Here is a 20,372-nt window from a genome sequence, read left to right on the forward strand (position 1 = left end):
ATATGGCTACACAGTGATTTTGGGCACGTGTCGCACACCCAAGTGTAGCAGCACAGTCATGGAAATGAATGGGGTCGCCGTATAATTCATGTTTGCCTCAACCGCAACTCCAGAATCGCAAAAAATCTACACGTTGGATTTTTTGGGCAATTTTGCAGTCGGCAAACGTGCAAGTTGCGCTGCGACCCCCTTCATTTCTATGGCTGCACTGCGATACATCTCACACCTAAAATCACTGTGTTGTACCCTAAGGTTACTTTCACACTTGCGGCAGAGTGATCCCACAAGCAGTTCCGTCGCCGGAACTGCCTGCCGGATCCGTCAAAACGTATGCCAACTGATGGCATTTGTAAGACTGATCAGGATCCTGATCCGTCTTATAAATGCATTGAAATGCCAGATCCGTCTTTCCGGTGTCACCCGGGAGGACGGATCCGGCACTAATACATTCCTGTGGAAAAAAAATATCCGGCATTCAGGCAAGTGTTCAGTTTTTTGGGCCGGAGATAAAACCGTAGCATGCTGCGGTTTTATGGCCTCTTTCACACTTGCGTTGTCCGGATCCGGCGTGTACTCCACTTGCCGGAATTACACGCCGGATCCAGAAAAACAGATCCTTCTTCAAAATGCTTTCAGTGTTACTATGGCAGCCAGGATGCTATTAAAGTCCTGGTTGCCATAGTAGGAGCGGGGGAGCGGTATACTTACAGTCCGCGCGGCTCCCGGGGCGCTCCAGAATGACGTCAGAGCGCCCCATGCGCATGGATGACGTGCCATGGCGATCACGTCATCCATGCGCGTGGGGCGCCCTGACGTCACTCTGGAGCGCCCCGGGAGCCGCACGGACTGTAAGTATGCTGCTCCCCCGCTCCCCGCTACACTTTACCATGGCAAACAGGACTTTAGAGTCCCCGCAGCCATGGTAACCATTCAGAAAAAGCTACACGTCGGATCCGGCAATGCGCCGAAACAACGTTTAGCTTAAGGCCGGATCCAGATCAATGCCTTTCAATGGGCATTAATTCCGGATCCGGCCTTGCGGCAAGTCTTTTTGGCCGGAGCAAAAAGCGCAGCATGCTGCGGTATTTTCTCCGGCCAAAAAACGTTCCGTTACTGAAGACATCCTGATGCATCCTGAACGGATTTCACTCCATTCAGAATGCATGGTGATAATCCTGATCAGGATTCTTCCGGCATGAGCCCCGACGACAGAACTCTATGCTGGAAGAAAAGAACGCAGGTGTGAAAGAGCCCTATCTCTGTCCTGATCAGTCAAAAAGACTGAACTGAAGACATCCTGAACGGATTACTCTCCATTCAGAATGCATGGGGATAAAACTGATCAGTTCTTCTCCGGTATTGAGCCCCTAGGTCGGAACTCTATGCTGGAAAATAAAAACGCCATTCTGTTTTGTGACTGGACACAAAACCTCTGGAAGCTGCTCTGGCACTGAAAACAATATACGTCAATGGTTATGGATCCGTTTTTTTTAGGAACCTGAATAATCGGATCCATTACCCATTGACTTCTAGTGATGGATCACTTTTCTTTACCTTTTGATTTCACACAACTGCATCCTAATGGAACGGATACATCCTGATGTGCAAAATCAGAACAGATCCGTTTTATTCCGGTATTGAGATCTTCTTCCAGGTCTCAATACCTGAATTAACAGCGCAGGTGTAAAAGTAGCTTAAGGGCTCATGCACACGAATGAATTTTCTTTCCGTGTCCGTTCCGTTTTTTTTTCTGGACTGTATGCGGAACCATTCATTTCAATTGGTCTGCGAAAAAACAAAAACAAAGTTACTCCGTGTGCATTCCATTTCTGTATGTCCGCATGTCTGTTCCACAAAAAAATAGAACATGTCCTATTATTGTCGCATTACGGACAAGGATCTATTAGGGGCCAGCTGTTCTGTTCCGCAAAATCCGTATTCTGCGGACCACAAAATACATAAGTTCCTATGCACGAGCCCTAAATACAGGCTATTGTGACAGTAGTTCTCATAATTTCCCATGTCACATAGACATTTTAGACATATTAGTATCCTGAACCATAGACGTATGTTATTAGTAATCTTTACAATTTCTGATGCTTTTCGAGTTTGTTAAAAAACGTTGACTGGCTGTGATTTGTCGGCGAGAGGAGGTCACCCGGCAGGCTGAAGGAGTTCCTCTCATAACTTCTTCCAGCACACTTGTCTTGTCACGTTGTTGCAACATCCATGTATCATTTCAAGTCTCTGTGGAATTACTGGGGGGGGGGGATAGTCTAGGCTCCAACCACTGTAGTCACATGACTGCTGGGAGGATCACAAGCTGTCTGCTAATTCTCATTCATTATGTGTTAGGATCTGGGAGGGTGTATGGAGGGGAAGCTCCTGTATATAACTGAGGAGAGCTGCATCCAGGAGCCCAGTACATCAGTGATCCACCCCTCTAACCCTCACCAGGACCCCCCAGTATCTGAAGGACACTCTCCATACCCCGACAATGAGATCCTGCCTGGCTCCAGCCATCAGGCTGATGCATGCTGTATCCAGGGACAGCTGGTAAGATATTCCTTTGTCTTGTGTGTGTATAGCCGGGGGATGGGGCATGTGACCTTAGCTCTGCTGCAGGCTATGGTGGTCAGATCTGTGCTTGGTCACATCAGGTCCTCCTGGCATCACTGACGTTCTCCGAAATAGTCTGGATACAACAGTCATTGGGTTGAAACTGAGAGACTGATCTTAAATAGGGTTATTGTAACAGTGTAGGTATGGTCAGCTCTGCTGAACGCTAGTTATTTCAATGGAAGGCGACAAGCTTTTTTTTTACTTTATGCACTTATATAGCGCTACTATATTCCGCAGCGCTTTACAGACATTAGCATCCAACTGTCCCCAATGGGGCTCACAATCTAAGTTCCCTGTCAGTATATCTTTGGAGTGTGGGAGGAAACCGGAGAACCCGGCGGAAACCCACGCAAACACGGGGAGAACATACAAACTCCATGCAGATGTTGGGACCCCAGCGCTGCAAGGCACAAGTGCTAACCACTGAGCCACCGTGCTGCCCATAGTTGTCAGTAGTGTTGAGCGAACTTGTGTTTTCAAGTTCGGCGTACAAGATTCGGGTTATCTAAGAATTACGTCATGGATTCCGCTACCACGGACCATAAGTTCAGGGTTGCCAACCAGAATTTTTCTTTTTTCTGGACAACTTATCCCAAAATCACAGACAGCCAACATTTTTTATGGACAAGTTAGAAAACCATAATGAATGATAAAGATTATAAGTAATACATATCTATAGCTCAATATAATGATAAGAACTTCTTATCAGCATTTACTCTGAGATGTAACATAATGATAATTACCACCAAAATAATCTAGTCATGAACCACCAGTCTCAAAAAAAATCACAGACACATCTATTTTATTTTTTCTGGACACATGTAAAAAGTCGCCTATTTTTACAGACTGTCCAGAAATTTCTGGATGGTTGGCAACCCTGCATAAGTTATGGTCCATGGTAGCGGAATCCATAAGGGAATTCTTAGATAACCTTAACCTTGTACGCCAAACTTGAAAACACAAGTTCACTCATATCTAGTTGTCAGGTCTGTGGCACCGCTCATCTCCAGTGGTCAGCTTAGGATCCACCCTGTTGTTTCGTCTCTTCACTGACAGCAAACTGTGGTGGGAGATTGGAAGCAGACCTGGTCTCTGTTTAGACTGCGCAGTTGTCAGCTGAACTATTTCTCCATGTCTGATGGAAATCTGCATGTGTTTTTGCATAGTTATTGACATGCAGATCCAGATGAGGATTTCTTCTTTCATTTACAACAGATATAACACCTTGAAGACGTGGACACCCCACTGCATTGTGGTATCTGCTAAAGTTATTTAAATCTGGCACAAATTCTGACAAATTAGTCAGAATGACGCTCCCTACTTCATCTCTTTGGTGTAAGATCATACTAGGTTATGTTTCTACGCAATGTGAAAGTTGTATATAAATTACATTGATAATCTCAAAGGCAGTACAACATTCATTCTAATTTATGGGGAGCAACTTTATTCCTGTGACAAAATTGAGCAATAGTTGTAAAGTCACCTAAAATTCTTCTCCCTTTAAACAAAACGTCTGACTGCTGGGGTAAACCGAGCGTCTGTTCAAAGAAATGTCCTCCAACTGCACAGAGTGTATATACAGACAAAGGAAGGGTTATGTATGTACTGCTTTATTGTGGCTGATGCTGCTAATTGACTGCTAGTAAATTTACTGACAGCTACTGTATTGCTCTGCACTTCTCACATCTGTAGACTTAGTAAATTTACTGACAGCTACTGGATTGCTCTGCACTTCTCACATCTGTAGACTTAGTAAATGTACTGACAGCTGCTGTATTGCTCTGCACTTCTCACATCTGTAGACTTAGTAAATTTACTGACAGCTACTGTATTGCTCTGCACTTCTCACATCTGTAGACTTAGTAAATGTACTGACAGCTGCTGTATTGCTCTGCACTTCTCACATCTGTAGACTTAGTAAATGTACTGACAGCTGCTGTATTGCTCTGCACTTCTCACATCTGTAGACTTAGTAAATTTACTGACAGCTGCTGTATTGCTCTGCACTTCTCACATCTGTAGACTTAGTACATTGACTGACAGCTACTGTATTGCTCTGCACTTTTCACATCTGTAGACTTAGTAAATTTACTGACAGCTACTGTTTTGCTCTGCACTTCTCACATCTGTAGACTTAGTAAATTTACTGACAGCTACTGTATTGCTCTGCACTTCTCACATCTGTAGACTTAGTAAATTTACTGACAGCTACTGTATTGCTCTGCACTTCTCACATCTGTAGACTTAGTAAATTTACTGACAGCTACTGTATTGCTCTGCACTTCTCACATCTGTAGACCACTAATAAATTTCCTGACAGTGGCTAAATTCCTCTGCACTTCTCACATCTGTAGACCACTAGTAAATTTACTGACAGCTACTGCATTGCTCTGCACTTCTCACATCTGTAGACTTAGTAAATTTACTGACAGCTACTGTATTGCTCTGCACTTCTCACATCTGTAGACCACTAGTAAATTTCCTGAAAGCGGCTAAATTGCTCTGCACTTCTCACATCTGTAGACCACTAGTAAATTTCCTGAAAGCGGCTAAATTGCTCTGCACTTCTCACATCTGTAGACCACTAGTAAATATACTGACAGCTACTGCATTGCTCAGCACGTCATACATTTGCAGACTGCTAGTAATTTTACTGACAGCTGCTGCATTGCTCTGGGGTTCTCACATCTTCAGGCTTCTCTGCTCATTCTGGGGGACGTCTTCTAATAGGCAGAACCTCACCCTGGCCACAGTGCTCTACTCTGTTACAACATCTAGAAACTGCAGATCAACATATATTTCTCCTTTCTCAAATAAAAGCCACAGTCCCCGGCCTGTGTCAGCAAAGTGCTCTGCTCCCGTCTGCTCTGCGCCTGATAACGCCGTGGGATTTTTCTCGACCGTCAGCTACAACCCAACCGTCCAGTGACTGATAACAGAGAGTAATAGAGGGCAAATGAAGAAACATTAGAGGTTTAAATGAATATATTACAAGTTTTACTGAATCTTTTCTCACAAGACTATACATCAATCTTCTCAGCTCCTCCTGCTCTATAACATGGTGCTGTGAGATTACACTGCATTTTATAGTGACAGCTTCACTTTAACCCCCTAAAGCTATAGGACATACCTGTATGGAATAAGCTCGCTCCATATATGGCGGGTGGCGGCTGTGTAATACTTTAGACACTCGACAGCAGTGACCAGAATTGGAGGCAACTCTGATTCTGGTAATTTGACTCTTCAGATGCCACGGTCAATGGTGAGCTCCTTTTGTCCTCCAATTGGAGGCCCTGTGGTGAAATTGTGGGGCTCTTATTGGTTGCTATGGCATCCTGGGGCCTTGTGAAAGCTCCCTGGCCTGTCATAGAAAGCTGCCTGCAAAGCCGTACCTGAAGTACAGCCTAATAGATTGCCAGTAAAAATCCCATAGACTGCAATAGTTTTCTACTGCAGTCTATGGAACGTGCGATCAGAACAGCACATGTACAAATCCCCTAAGGGGACTAAAAAGTATAGTGAAAAAAGTGTTTTTAAAAATATTAGACCACAAATATACAAAAAATTTAAATCACCCCCTTTCCCCCCCCCCCAATTTTACACATAAAAATAAACAAAAAATAAAGATAATTGGTATTTTTGCATCCAAAAAATGTGTTTTACCATTTTCCAGTGCTTGTCCCACAAACAGTAATCCCTTATTTCGGCTATGTGAATAGAAATTATGGCTCTTGGAAGGCAGAGGAGGGAAACCGAAAATGCAAAAATTAAAATTGGCCACTTCCTTAAAGGGGTAGTAATTATTTTTTTCATCAAGTGCCCCGTTCTCTAGCTTTCAGTCCCTGCGCTGTTTACATCTGGTTGTGGTCACAAGTGGCACATCACAGCTGAAACCAATTATTGGCTGCAGCGGAGCATGTGACCATGTCCCGGGACCAGAACATGGATATGTCAAGCCAGCTTGGAGGACCAAGGTGGCAGGGAGCAGGAAAGTATGAAACCTCTATTTACTGAGGCAAGCTGCAGGCATTAGATAAAAATCCTTTAAGGGATTAATATGCAGCAATAGGTTGCTGTTAGGAAGGAGCATTATTATGGTCTCTTCTGCACTGGGAATAGAAAGACTGTGCAAATAATCAAAATTTTGTGGTAAAGAATGTCAGATGTTTACCATACACAAGCGCCTCTAATACAGAAATATACACTGCCATGTACATAGTACATAGACAATAATAGTACATCATGGTAAAAATACACATAATTATAACTGTACAGAATTATTGTTACTGGTCACAATCAGAATATAGACAGATGAGAATAACTCTAGATATATAGACCTTATAATGACACCCGCTGCGACGGGCCATTCTTGGGTCGGTATAATTAGAATTATTCTTATATGTACGTCTTGAGTCAGGTGGTGCATATATTTCCTATTATGTCTATAGTCTAACAATACTTCTGCTCCTGTACATTATTATTGTGCTATACCGCATATACCGTACTTGTAATCACGATGGCGCTGTTATTGTGGTACGTGTCTCCACCCTTTTCAAGTTTTATGTGTATTTTTCCCTGTAGTATTAATAAAGATGTATAGATATATTGTTTGTATACTTGGCAGTGTTTTCTATTCTGGTTGCAGTGCTAATAGATAGACTGATGTATATTTTGGGAGGAGAAGTGCTGGGATGGAAAGAATATGCAGAGTGTTAGTGTACAGTGAGTGATGGAACATTTCCCCACCATGATGAATCCTTTGTGGTTTATGTGGGTGATGCCACATCTGGAGCAGATTTCCTCATCGCCTCAGTCATGTGAGCAATCTGTCTCTCAACTTCACCAAGGATAAGAGCGCTGTCTAATTTAAAGGGCTGCAGGACAATAACGTAGCGAACAGAAGAATGACATGCTGATGCTTGGAGTACAGGACAATGACATGGGGGGGACGGGACATAACCGTTACATTGCTTATGTTTAGGGGAGTACAGGACAATGACATGCAGAGACTTGGCAGTAGGGGGCAATAACATTGCTGACACTTGGGGGTACAGGACAGTTACACTGCTGACATTTGAGAGTACAGGATAGTTACATTGCTGACACTTGGAGCATACAGGACAATTACATTGCTGACATTTGGGGAGTGCAGGGAAATTACATGGCTGACACTTGGGGGGGGGGGGGGGTACAGGACAATGACGTTGCTGACATTTGGGGGGTATAGGACAATGACGTTGCTGACATTTGGGGGGTATAGGACAATGACGTTGCTGACATTTGGGGGGTACAGGACAATGACGTTGCTGACATTTGGGGGGTACAGGACAATGACATGCTGACACTTGAGGGGTGGGGTGCAGAACAATGGCAGACTGTAAGGGGAACTCTACCTCTAATCGCTATCTGTCTTGATTCCAGGTATCGGGGCTTCATTATGGTTCTGACATTTTTGTTTTATACAAGTTATCATCTTTCCCGGAAGCCGATCAGTGTTGTAAAGGTGAGTGCGACTTTATGTTCTCTGTATGAGGGAGGGGCACTGCTTGAAATGCGGATAATTCTATGTTTTTTTTCTGGGTGGGCTGTAAACATCCACTTCCCTCTCTTTTAACTAAAAAAGTGGTTTTAATTCTTTCTGAATATTTTTCTGTCCCCTGTTACCTGATGGGAACACGATCCCCCCCTAATGCAGCATATGTATCACATGTATCTTGGCACATTTTCCACTCAGAAGTCTAGGAAAGCTGGGTGATAATGGCAGGGCATAGTCATTGTCACTCTGCTCTCCTGGAGCAGATAGTAGAGAACACTTTCTAGATTCCAGCTACCCATGTGGCTAACATTTTGTGATTTCAGAGTCAGTTACACAGAAACTGTTCGGAGATTCCCAATCCACCTGCAAATATTTCTGAAAATGACACAACGTGGTGTAGCTGGGCACCATTCGGTGAGTAAATCCTGACGCTTCTAGGTAAACGGACAAATGGCAGATTTCCAGCAGTACTCTCAGGACATGGTAGGGCTTACAAGTCCACAAGGGGACTCATTGCCAATCTTCCAAAAATTCCACTCCAGATGTGCAAAAGATCCAAAGGTCTGTAATTTGGTGCATCCAGCCTATAACTTGTCCTCTACTAGTTGGCACACGTGTGGTGCCCGGATGGGAATGCTGGCATGTAAGCGTTTAGTCACTGGTCCATCTGGTGTTCTGAATGGTGGCAAGTTTAGGCAGATACTTGCACAACTGGCCGTTCCCATTTGGACATCTATGTCATATTGATACCATGTTCATACATTTCACTGAACTACGACCTCACCCCGTCCGGTTTAACTGGACTATCCTGCGCCTCTGCTGACCTCAAGTGCATGGGCTGTGTTTGTGCTTGGGAAGGAATGCATGTGCAGCTTGAAGACCGGATTACGTTAGGGTTTGGTTTCTGAGAAAACTTTGTGTTTTTTTGTTTGTTTGTTTTTTTACTTTCAGCGGGTCAGGTTTAGGCCTCTTTTACATGATAATGTTTTGCAAACTGCAAATCCACAAAATACGGATATCGGATGTGATAGAAATGCTTATTCTTGTCCACAAAATGGACAAGAATAGGGCATGTTCTATCATTTGTGGACAGACGCACACACCGCTGCGGACAACACAATGACATTGCCTGCTATCTGAATTTTCTGTGGTCCATAAAAATGAATCAGTCCGGACCTGAACAGTTAAGCCCTGATCACTTGAATGGGGTTTCTGAGCCCAGGCCAGTGATACTAGTCATGACGTCACTGGGCTTGTGGGAAACAACGAGAAGACCACAGCACTACTGCCAGAGAAGGCCGCGGTGCTCACATCAGTGCCGATGCCTTCTCAAACAGCTGATCTCCGGGGGTACCGGTTGTGGGAACCCCACCGATCAGATGCTGACTATCTTTCCAGAGGATAGTTAATCAGTAAGAAAAAGCTGCAGAATTAAGACAATATAGGAATGACTTGGAAGAAGATACCAATTAAAGGGGTTATCCAATCCTAAAAAGCCCCTCCTGCCCCCATATGCGGGACCCTCCAACGCTGAATATACTTACCCGGGTCCCTGCTCCGTTCGCCGCTCCTGGTCCCCGCACCCCCACTGCTGCCTCTCTCCGTGCACCAATGGCAGACGGGGACGAGCATCGCAGCTGACGCTAGGGAGGCTTGTCCCTGTCCCAGCCTGCCATTGGATGTGCCCCCCCCATGACACTGGATGTTTTATCCGTGCACGGGGAGAAGCGGCGGTGTGGGGACCAGGAGCGGCGCAGGGAGGAGGGACCTGGGTAAGTATATTCAGCGTCGGGGGACCTGCATATGGGTGGGCTTTTTTTGGATTGAATAACCCTTTGACTACCTTAATATCCCTTCTGTAATTTGATCTGTACTACTAATGAGGAAGTGCCAATTCCAGAACCCCCCAGAAGCAAAGTGGAGAATTATGTAGATCTGGGGTGCAAAACCCGAGGCCTGGGAACCCACATGCAGCTAACATTGCCATTCTGTGAGGCCCCAACCATCTACACACACAAAAAGCATGTTTGCATGTTGCTACTCACGTGTAGTTTCCATGTTAAAGAAAAGAATCAGCAGCAGGCAAGTACTACTGGTGGCACTCCAGCAGTATATGAGTTAGAGGTGGCCGTCTATGCATGCAGCTTTTTCCATTGTAGTTTATAGATGTTGTGAAATGCTAAGCACAACACCCATAATCTACAATTGAGCGAGCTACATGCATGCCTGGTCTCATACTCTATGGAGTATTTACTGAGGGAGAAGGGGACCCTCCCAATAGGTGAGTGTCCTGGAGGTGCAACCTGCACCAGACATTTAAGACATATACTTGAGCTATGTCATAAAGGTCTCAGATGGTAATACCCCTTTAACCCGTTCCCAACCGCCTTATGTGTATACACGTCAGCGATCGTGACTTTAAATATGGCGCCCGCTTGCACTGTTTTAAACAGCAGGCATATGGAGCTCATGTCCACAACTGGTGGTAACACCGATCGCAGACTTTAAACCCTTCAGATGCCATGGTCAAATGTGACCACGGCATCTGGAAGTGCAAAAAGACGGAAATCAGGAGGCTGCTGCACATCACTTCTTATGCGGGCTCCATAGGAACATAGTATAATTCTCATAAACTCCAATTCTAATACATTGGAGTCTATGAGAAAAGCAATTTAATAACTGCTTGCTATAGTTCCCTAGGGGAACTATAAAAAAAAAAAAAAAAAGATTTTTTAAATATAAAAATTCAAAAGACCCCAAAATTAAAAGAAAAGTATATAAACAATAAAAAAAACTCATCACCATGTGTGAAAACAGCCGTGCTATAAAAATCTAATATAGAATTTAAAAATCTCATACCGAAAATGGTGAAAAGGAAAAAAGTCAAAATGGCCGATTTGCCGTTTTTTGGTCACTTCAGCTCCCACCAATTTTTTTTTTTTTATAGAAAGCAATCAAAAGGTCATACACATCCCAAAATGAATCAATGAAAAGAACAGATTGCCCTGCAAAAATGAGCCCTCACACAGCTCCAAACACTTTTAAAAATAAAAAAGTAAGATTATGGTGATGCGAAGAGAATTTTTTTTTCTCCAAAGATTATATATTTTTTTTTCAGTATTAAAACATAAGAAAAACTATACATGTGGGGTATTGTTGTAATCATACTGACCCAGAGAATGAAAGTAACAGGTCAATTTTACCGCATAGGAAACGCTGTAAAAACAAAACCCATAAAACTGTGGTGGTTGTTTTTTTAAAAATAAATTTTTTATTTAAATTCCACCCCATTTGAATTTTTTTTTCCTGCTTTTTTCCACTACATTGTATGCCGCCATAAATGGTGCCATTAGAAAGTACAACTTGTCCCACAAAAACCAAGCCCCCATACGGCTATGTGAATAGAAAAATAAAAAAAGTTATGGCTTTGGGAAGGCTGGGGTTTAAAAAAAAAAATAATTTCATAAAGGGATTAAGTTATAGGTTGAGACTGAATGGCAGCATGCGTCAAGTGGTATGAGGATTGTGATATTGTATTGCATTTGACCTACTGTGACGTGTTTGTCACAAAAATTGGCAGGGCCATCACAATTGATTGTGGATTTGTGCTGAATGTTTCTGGGGAGCGGCACAAGATGACAGAGGAAGAAGGCAATGATCTTACCTGACTTCCCCAAGAATAAAGCAGAACTAGTGGCCTGCAGGTTGAAACATCGAATCACCTTGCAGACAATCAGAAAGTCACTTAAGGCCCCCTATATACATTGATGTATTGTCTTCCAAACCCGTTTTGGCCAGACGGAGAGAAGGACCGCCAGTAAAATTAGTTCTGGGGCCCACTGTACAGCTAGATGCAAATATTATCTGCACACACAGTGGTCAGCAGCAGCCAGATGCTAGAAATGACTTAATATAGGGGTCTCTGCAGAAAGGGGGTCCTGGCTGGTCTACTTCTGTACCTACAAGCACCTGAGCCATCCAGTGCATCTACAGTAATATACTGGGTAGTCTGTAGTCTACTAAGTTTTCTTATGGACATAGGGAGCACATAACATTTCAAACAACCTATCTATATGTAGTGCAGTCAGTCTACTGTGCCATGTGCTACTTGTGCAGAGGGTGGGGGGGGGGGGGGGACGACGACTAGGGACCACCCTGCAATCCAGCAGTGGTGGTCGTGCTTGCACACTATAGGAAAAGGCGTCTGCCTCTCTGGTGGCCGGGACCATGGGAGCACATATACGCGCGCATGCAGAGCAGCTCCCATCCCTTATCTGCATGAGTGTATAATTTGATGGAAAAATGAATCCAGCCAGCAAAGGAAGCAATATGGACAATCACAATACATTAGTAAGTGTCTTGTATTCACTTTCTCTACATGATAAGGCTACATGCACACAAACGTTTTTTGTTTCCGTGCCCGTTCCGTTTTTTTGTGGATAGGATGCGGACCCATTTATTTCAATGGGTCCGCAAAAAATGCGGACAGCACATCGTGTGCTGTCCTCATCAGTATGTCCGTTCCCTAGCCCCGCAAAAAAATAATAAATAGAACATGTCCTATTCTTGTCCGTTTTAGAAATTATTACAATGGATCCGCAAAAAATAAAACGGATGGCATACGGATGTAATCTGTTATTTATTTTCGGATCCGCAATTTGCGGACCGCAAAACTCATACAGTCGTGTGCATGTAGCCTAAATGTAATTTGCTAATGCCAGACAGCCCCTTTAACAAGGAGAGAGAGTCAACTCCCAAAATCCTTAAAATCCATGGTAAATGCAAACCATGACTTCTTACTTGTAGGGCAACATCTGATATGGGCACAACTGCCCCTCTGAGGGGTGACTGATACGACCTGGATTACCCGGCAGGTTTGTCTCTCTGTCATGGTGGTCACACTGGTTGTCTTGGGGAGAAGACTCTCCATATACAGCACAGGTCATTTGTGTCTCGTGCAGCTTTGAGGAAATGCTGCTCCTGAGATGAGTGAGGAACATTTCTTACACGAAGTTCTGCTCTTCTGTTTAAGGCTATTTATAGGAAACCGCTGTCTTCTTAAAATGAAAACCCAGATCCACATTCATCGCACATGACCTGCTGTTTGTTCATGGAAAAGCATTTGACAGGAGGCATATGTCAGGTTTTCCACTTGCTTATAATAGATTAATTATATTGTTCTGACACATCAACCATGTGGATCCTATAGGAAAATATTGAGACAGTCTTTTGGTCTCCTACATGGATAATGGGGGGGGGGGGGGAACGGGGGGTTGGTGACAACTACTAATGGCTTCCGTAACATCATAGCACATCTATCCCTGCTTCCTCACTTCTCCAGCGTAGCCTGTGTCAGTTTCCACTGTTGTCCTAGTATTACTTGTATGACATGGAGGAGCAGAGCTCTGTCACACACCATGGAGTGCTTCTGGCTCTTTAAAGGGGTTGTTTCCCTTCAGCAAATGGCATTTATCATGTAGAGAAAGTTAATACAAGCCACTTACTAATGTATTGTGATTGTCTATATTGTCGTCTTTGCTGGCTGGATAAATTTTTCCATTGTATTATTCACTTCTCGTTTCAATGGTTACGACCACCCTGCAATCCAGCATCGGTCGCCGTGCTTGCCCACTTTGGCAAAAAGCGCTGGGCTACACACACTCCCTTGGTTTCGGCCAATAGCAAGGCCATTACTTTTTCCTATAGTGTGCAAGCACGGCCAAGTGAAAAATGAATCCAGCCAGCAAAGGAGGCAATGGCTTGTGTTAACTTTCTCTACATGATAAATGCCATATGGACAAGTGAGACAACCCCTTTAACTGCACTTTAAAAGGGGTTCTGCCACTGAATAACAGGTTTTAACAGAGAACTTGTTTATTAACCTGAGCTGCTTTTTCTTTAGATCAGTCCAATTACAAAGAACTTCTGGGTTCCCTGGACACCTCCTTCTTGGTGGCTTACGCCATTGGCATGTTCCTCAGGTGGGTGGCAGATATGAATGCATTAGTGACATGTAGAGATGACCTGCCATCTATGTGTTGCCAACGTACTCTATAAAAATCCACATACAAAAGAAACATATAGCAAACAGTAAAACATCAACAAAGTTGTTACAAAGTAAAAGAAATGGGAACTGGCAAGTACAGGAGATGATACGGCTACTTTGCTGCAGTGCAGGGGATAAGTTTAAAGGGCCGGTCCAGTTTTATATAAACGAGGCCATGCTCGCTGCTTGTAGCAAATATAGTCAGACTTTACAATGCACCTTATGATATGGATATCATCCGTTTTTTTTTTGTTTGTTTTTTTGCGGATCTGCAATTTGGTCGTGTGCATGTAGCTTTATTTGTACATTCTCATTGCTACACGGCAGTCGAAGAGTGAATCATAAGGTTACTGTCCCTTTTACTAGCCTAGGGGGCGCACCCTCACTGATGGGAAATGTACTGTGTAATACATATATATTTCCATGACAATCAATGTATTGTGCTTGTATAAAACTGTATTATCTCCTCATCACCTTTAGGAAAATTAAAGTCATAACAAGGATCATTTCTCTGTAAATTACAGCGTTTGGGTAGAAGGGCGATCAAATACAATCTCTTTTCTTTTCTGTTTCTTTGAAATCTTGTGGAGCTGAATAAACAAATTAAATCCATGTTTAGCTGCAATGATTAACCTTTGAAAGCAGGAAATTTGAGCTGCAGCAAAAACTTGTTCTGATAATGAAGTGACCAATGATGGACAAAAGTCTAAGGGCAAAAATGAGTCACATTAATCTGGCCAATACTGGAGCAATAATCGGTGCTACAGAGCGGGGGAAGGGGGGGGACTTTTATTGTAACCTAAATGGGAGAGGAATGTAACTACTATAATACCGCCCTAGGTATTGAAAATAATAATATAATACCACCCTAGAAGTTGAAAACAAGAACTATTATAATACCATCCCTATGTACAACAATTGAACTACTATAATACTAAAATAGAGCTACTATAGTACTACCCCCTATGTACAAGAATTCTTTAGGATCTCATCATGTATCAGTGGTGTCTCTATTTCTCAGGAGTTGACAATTAGAATGAGTGTTTTGTGTAGGAGATATTTTTGGAGTAAACTATTATTATTTTTTTCTTTTCTTTCTTTTCAGTGGCATTTTTGGCGAGCGGCTCCCCTTGCGCTATTACTTGTCCGGTGGTATGATCACGTGTGGGGTGTTAACAATCTTCCTGGGTCTGGGCTATTACTGGAATATTCATGCCCTTTGGTACTATATTCTCTTTCAGGTAACAGTCCAGATGTCAGGTGCTATATTTTGTTTCAGGTGAAGAAGACTCCAGTATATGGACACATGCTGTGACGCGTGACATAATATTATTATTATTTATTATTAAAGTGCCATTCATTCCATGGCGCTGTACATATGATGGGGTGCACATACATAATACAGACAACTGCACTAAGCATGAACAAGATGAGTTACAGACTGGTACAGAAGGAGAGAGGGGCCCTTACAATCTACAAGGTATGGGAGAAGGACACAGTAGGAGAGGGTGAAGTTGGTCATGGCGGTACAGAGGCAGCAGGGTCACTGGTTGTAGGCTTGTCTAAAGAGGTGGGTTTTCAGGTTTCTTTTGAAGGATTCCACTGTAGGTGAGAGTCTGATGTGTTGGGGTAGCGAGTTCCAGAGTGTGGGGGATGCACGGGAGAAATCTTGGAGGTGAGTGTGGGAAGAGGCGATAAGAGGAGAGGAGAGAAGGAGGTCGTGTGGGGATGTATCGGGAAAGAGAGATGTAGGGAAGGGACAGGTTGTGGACAGCCTTATATGTATTTGTTAGTAGTGATGGACGAACATCTGCTGGGACGGTTCGCAAACGCGATCAAATGTTCGCAAACCACAAGTTCGCGGCGGGTCCCATTAATTTTAATGGTAGGCGAACCTGAAAAACCTTCAGCTCATATTTGCAGCCAAGAAAAATTTACTAGAAGTGCGCAAATAGTCCCACAACATGGACAGCGACATACCAGATGTATTATTCGGATTTGCAATCTCCATAAAAAAAAAATTCAATGAGAAATATCGGCAATATAATTTTCGCGTACACGCATGTGCAAATGCACTATACAGTACCCAAATGCACTATAAAGAAAGTATATTGGTATATAACACCCCGCTTCAATCAGTTTTTTTGGGGACGACTGGTATATCACACCAGTAGAAATTATTTGTTCCAATAACGCTTGTCCCTCTATATACCTGCAGTATCGCAGCAGAACCGCACACAACTGCCGCACAATACATATGCACTATAATATACTTTCTAACATAGAAAGTATATTATAACATTGTACAAGGAAGGCAATCCATTAGAATATACGTAAAGATAAAACGTAACCTTTAATCATTTTATTATGAGGGTCCATTCACACGTCCGTAAGTGTTTTGCGGATCTGCAAAAGACAGACACCGGCAATGTGCATTCCGCAATTTGTGGACAGCACATCGCCGGCACTATAATAGAAAATGCCTAATCTTGTCTGCAATTGCGGACAAGAATAGGACATGTTCTATTTTTTTGCGGAAACGGAAGCACAGATGCGGAAGTGCGGATCCGCAAATGCGTATGTGGACCGCACATTCTGGCCTCATTGAAAATAAATGGGTCTGCACCCGGTCCGCAAAATTGCGGAACGGATGCGGACCCATTTTGCGGACGTGTGAATGGAAAAGATATCCCTCTAAATGAAATTATTAAAGTTAAGCAAAAAGCATAGATGTGATAGGCAATAACAAGTGCTCGGCGGCACCAAATCAGGTGTTCGACGGCACCAAATCAGAAACCATATGTCCTACCACAATCCGGGGGGTTCCAATGCACATCCATGAATCCCCGAGGGAAAGCAAAAAACATCTATCCCTGGGCTAGATGATGATTGAATTTATGTGGTATTGAAGGACAGGGTGGGCAAAGAACTGTCCCTGATATTGCCCTACAGGGGGGTGCTATTCTGGCCCCGATAGCCTAACCACAGTCCACCCGCCCTAATAAGAGCGACCCCGTCCGGAACCTTACCCTATTTAAAAATGGCCCTAGTAAGCCCCTAGCCCCCTGACTTCCAGGTGATCACTATATAGAGCTATGTGTTTTTGACTCATTATAAAAGTATAAGTATATCACACCCCATCGCACACCTATACTAGTGCTTAAAATGACTTTTGTGGCCCTATTAGCTAGCGTTTGGTGTCCCTAACAGTCTGTCCCTACTCCACAAAGCAACCTCTCCCTACACTGGCTAAACACTGAATGTAAAATGGCGGCCAGATCAGGTTTATTTATAAGGTAGGGGGTGTGTCCATGTGCTGAAACGTCTCAATTGGCTGCCCTGTACCACCTGATGGATGTGTCATGGGTCAAAGTTCTTCACAATGTAAAAGAATATGGCAGGCGCAAATTTCTCCATATGTTCGGCGAATCACGAACACGCAAAGTTCGCCGCAAAACGACCGCTGGGCGAACCGCAAGGCCATCTCCATTTGTTATTTATATATTATAGTTATAAATGCTATGTTCTAGAGCTGTAGCTCCCTGTTTTATCAGTCTCTTCAGTATTACAGTACATTTGCGCTCACTTCTTTTCCATCTTGTTCCCCCCATTGCTGCTCCCCTTATAGTTTATTGTCCCTCCTGCAGTCTCTTTCCGGTCTAGTTTATATTTTGTTGTTGGTGACCTTGTGCGTATTCGCATTCAACAGATACTGAATGGACTGGCTCAGACGACGGGGTGGCCCTCCGTTGTTGCCTGCATGGGAAATTGGTTTGGTAAAGGAAAGTAAGTACCCTATTTTTCTTACTATAAGACGCCTCCGAGTTTAGAGACCAGAAATAAACACTTTCTATTAGTCTTATTAAAACTTTTCTGGTAGTTTAATGATGTGGAGGGGTCAATATAACTTTAATGGTCTAGCGTAGAAGGGGTTAATCGTTACAGTTCGGTCCTGTTAACCCTAGTGTGTCATCTTCTGACTACTGAAACAAACGGCAATGGAGCATGTGGTCACATGATAGGAGTATCAACATCACACATTACAGGGTACAGTACTATACACTACCAAAGGTCTTGTTACTGGTCTGACTCCTCCCACTGGAGACATCATCAACGGTCCTTTAGCTACATTCAAGGGATTGTCTCAGTTCACCAAGTAGCATTAAAGGGGTATTCCCATCACATACAATGGGGGCATATCGCTAGGCTATGCCCCCATTGTCTGATAGGTGCAGGTCCCACCTCTGAGACCCGCACCTACAACGAGAACGGAGCGGGGAGAGCTGTGGCTGGAGGACCCCGTGGTCCGTCCGTCCACCACCAAGCGATGTTCCCATACAAGTGAATGGGTGCGCATCACGCACACCGGCACCTGCTCCCATTCTTTTCTATGGGACAGACGGAAATAGCCGAGCCAGTGCTCAGCTATTTTTGGAGGCCACATAGAAATGAAAGGAGGGTGGCTGCGCATGTGCAAGGCATTTATTAATCTATTGTGATTTTCCATATTGCTCCTTTCCTGGCTTGATTAATTTTTCCATCACATTATACACTGCTCATATCCAGGGGTCACGACCACCCTGTAATCTAGCAGCGGTGGTCCTTCTTGCCCACTATAGGAAAAATCTTCAGCCTCTCCAGTGGCTGGGACCGCGGGAATACATATGGGCCGACATTTTTCCTAAAGTGTGCAAGCACTGTGCACACACCTAGATCCAGCAAAGAGCTGCCTGGGTGCTCTGCTAAACCATCAAGGAAGCAGTCGGGGAGGTCTGGCACTGCATGAGCACCCTGATTGTAGAATGTAATACGCAGGAACTTTTAAAGGGTTTCTACCACCAGATTTGGTCCTATTTAGCTGACTGACACTAGTGATGTGCTAGTGTCAGCAGTCCATAACAGTGTTCTTACTTATCATCTGTCTGTTGCCGTTCACCTTAAAAACGTACTTTTATAGATATGCTAATGAGCCTCTAGGTGCTATGCGGGCGTCATTAGCACCTAGAGGGCTCCGTCCACTAACCATTTCAGCCGTCCATCGCGTCCCTCCAGACCGCCCAGCTCCTGTTGATTGATGTAAAACTTCTCAGTATCTCGTACCAATTCCCGTGCCTGCGCCGTGCGCTTCTGTATTCGGCGCAGGCGCAGTGAGTGAATGCCGCGCTCCTGGTGCCGGCTTCCTCACTGTAACGTAGTTGGCGCAGGCGCAGTGAGGAACCCGGCGCCGGAAGAATACAGAAGCGCACAGTGCAGGCGCGGGAATTGGTACGAGATACTGAGAAGTTTTACGTCAATCAACAGGAGCGGGGCGGTCTGGAGGGACGCGATGGACGGCTGAAATGGTTAGTGGACGGAGCCCTCTAGGTGCTAATGACGCCCACATAGCACCTATAGGCTCATTAGCATATCTATAAAAGTATGTTTTTAAGGTGAACGCCAGCAGACAGATGATAAGTAAGAACAATGTTATGGACTGCTGACACTAGCACATCGCTAGTGTCAGTCAGCTAAATAGGGCCAAATCTGGTGGTAGAAACCTAAGCACAATCTTTTTTCCTGCTAAAAAAGTAAGTCTTATGGTCCATAGAATACTGTGACTTCAGTAATCTGGGAGTTGTTGAATCCTATAGACAGTAAATATATTCTTGATGTATGAGGAGCCAGGAGGCTAAACAGTGGCGCCTGAGCATGGCTCAGCAGTGTCAGAGAAATTAGTCCATATCATTCTCTATATAATTCCATCAGCTACTGAGATAATACAAAGATGACCTTGGTCCACTATAACCCTCAATATCTGTCTAATTACAGGAGAGGATTCATCATGGGTATCTGGAATTCTCACACTGCTGTGGGGAATATACTTGGGTCACTTATTGCAGGGGCATTTGTCTCCACTGCCTGGGGTCTGTCCTTCATCGTGCCTGGAGTCATCATCGCCTCATGTGGAATAATCTGCTTCTTTTTCCTCATTGAATGTGAGTTCTACATCAATTTACTGAATTGCTGCCCTCTAGTGTGGGTGCGGGGTAACTAATGACTCAAATTCAAGTGGAATATTATGATCTTGCTGACTAACATGATGCCTTGTGAAATCCATGATGTCATTCTCAAGAAAACAGACTTTTATGCAAATAAAGGCTTCATTGTACGGAGGGATGGATGCACCGA

General features: G+C 43.9%; 1 protein-coding gene across 2 annotated transcripts in view; it reads left to right on the forward strand.

The window, feature by feature from the left end:
- The first annotated feature begins 2,332 nt into the window (after positions 1-2,332).
- SLC37A2 (solute carrier family 37 member 2) overlaps positions 2,333-20,372 on the forward strand; it is a 29,103-nt gene continuing 11,063 nt past the window's right edge. The window contains exons 1-7 of one of the 2 annotated variants that reach the window (XM_044281989.1): positions 2,333-2,556; positions 8,044-8,125; positions 8,482-8,572; positions 14,061-14,139; positions 15,310-15,445; positions 17,914-17,990; positions 20,013-20,179. In XM_044281989.1, coding sequence (XP_044137924.1) covers positions 2,498-2,556; positions 8,044-8,125; positions 8,482-8,572; positions 14,061-14,139; positions 15,310-15,445; positions 17,914-17,990; positions 20,013-20,179 — 691 coding nt within the window. In that variant the 5' untranslated portion in view covers positions 2,333-2,497. The remainder of the gene's footprint in view (positions 2,557-8,043; positions 8,126-8,481; positions 8,573-14,060; positions 14,140-15,309; positions 15,446-17,913; positions 17,991-20,012; positions 20,180-20,372) is intronic. The other variant, XM_044281990.1, reaches the window with a different exon arrangement.

Source organism: Bufo gargarizans, chromosome 2, assembly GCF_014858855.1.
Source record: "Bufo gargarizans isolate SCDJY-AF-19 chromosome 2, ASM1485885v1, whole genome shotgun sequence".
NCBI classification, from domain to species: Eukaryota; Metazoa; Chordata; class Amphibia; order Anura; family Bufonidae; genus Bufo; species Bufo gargarizans.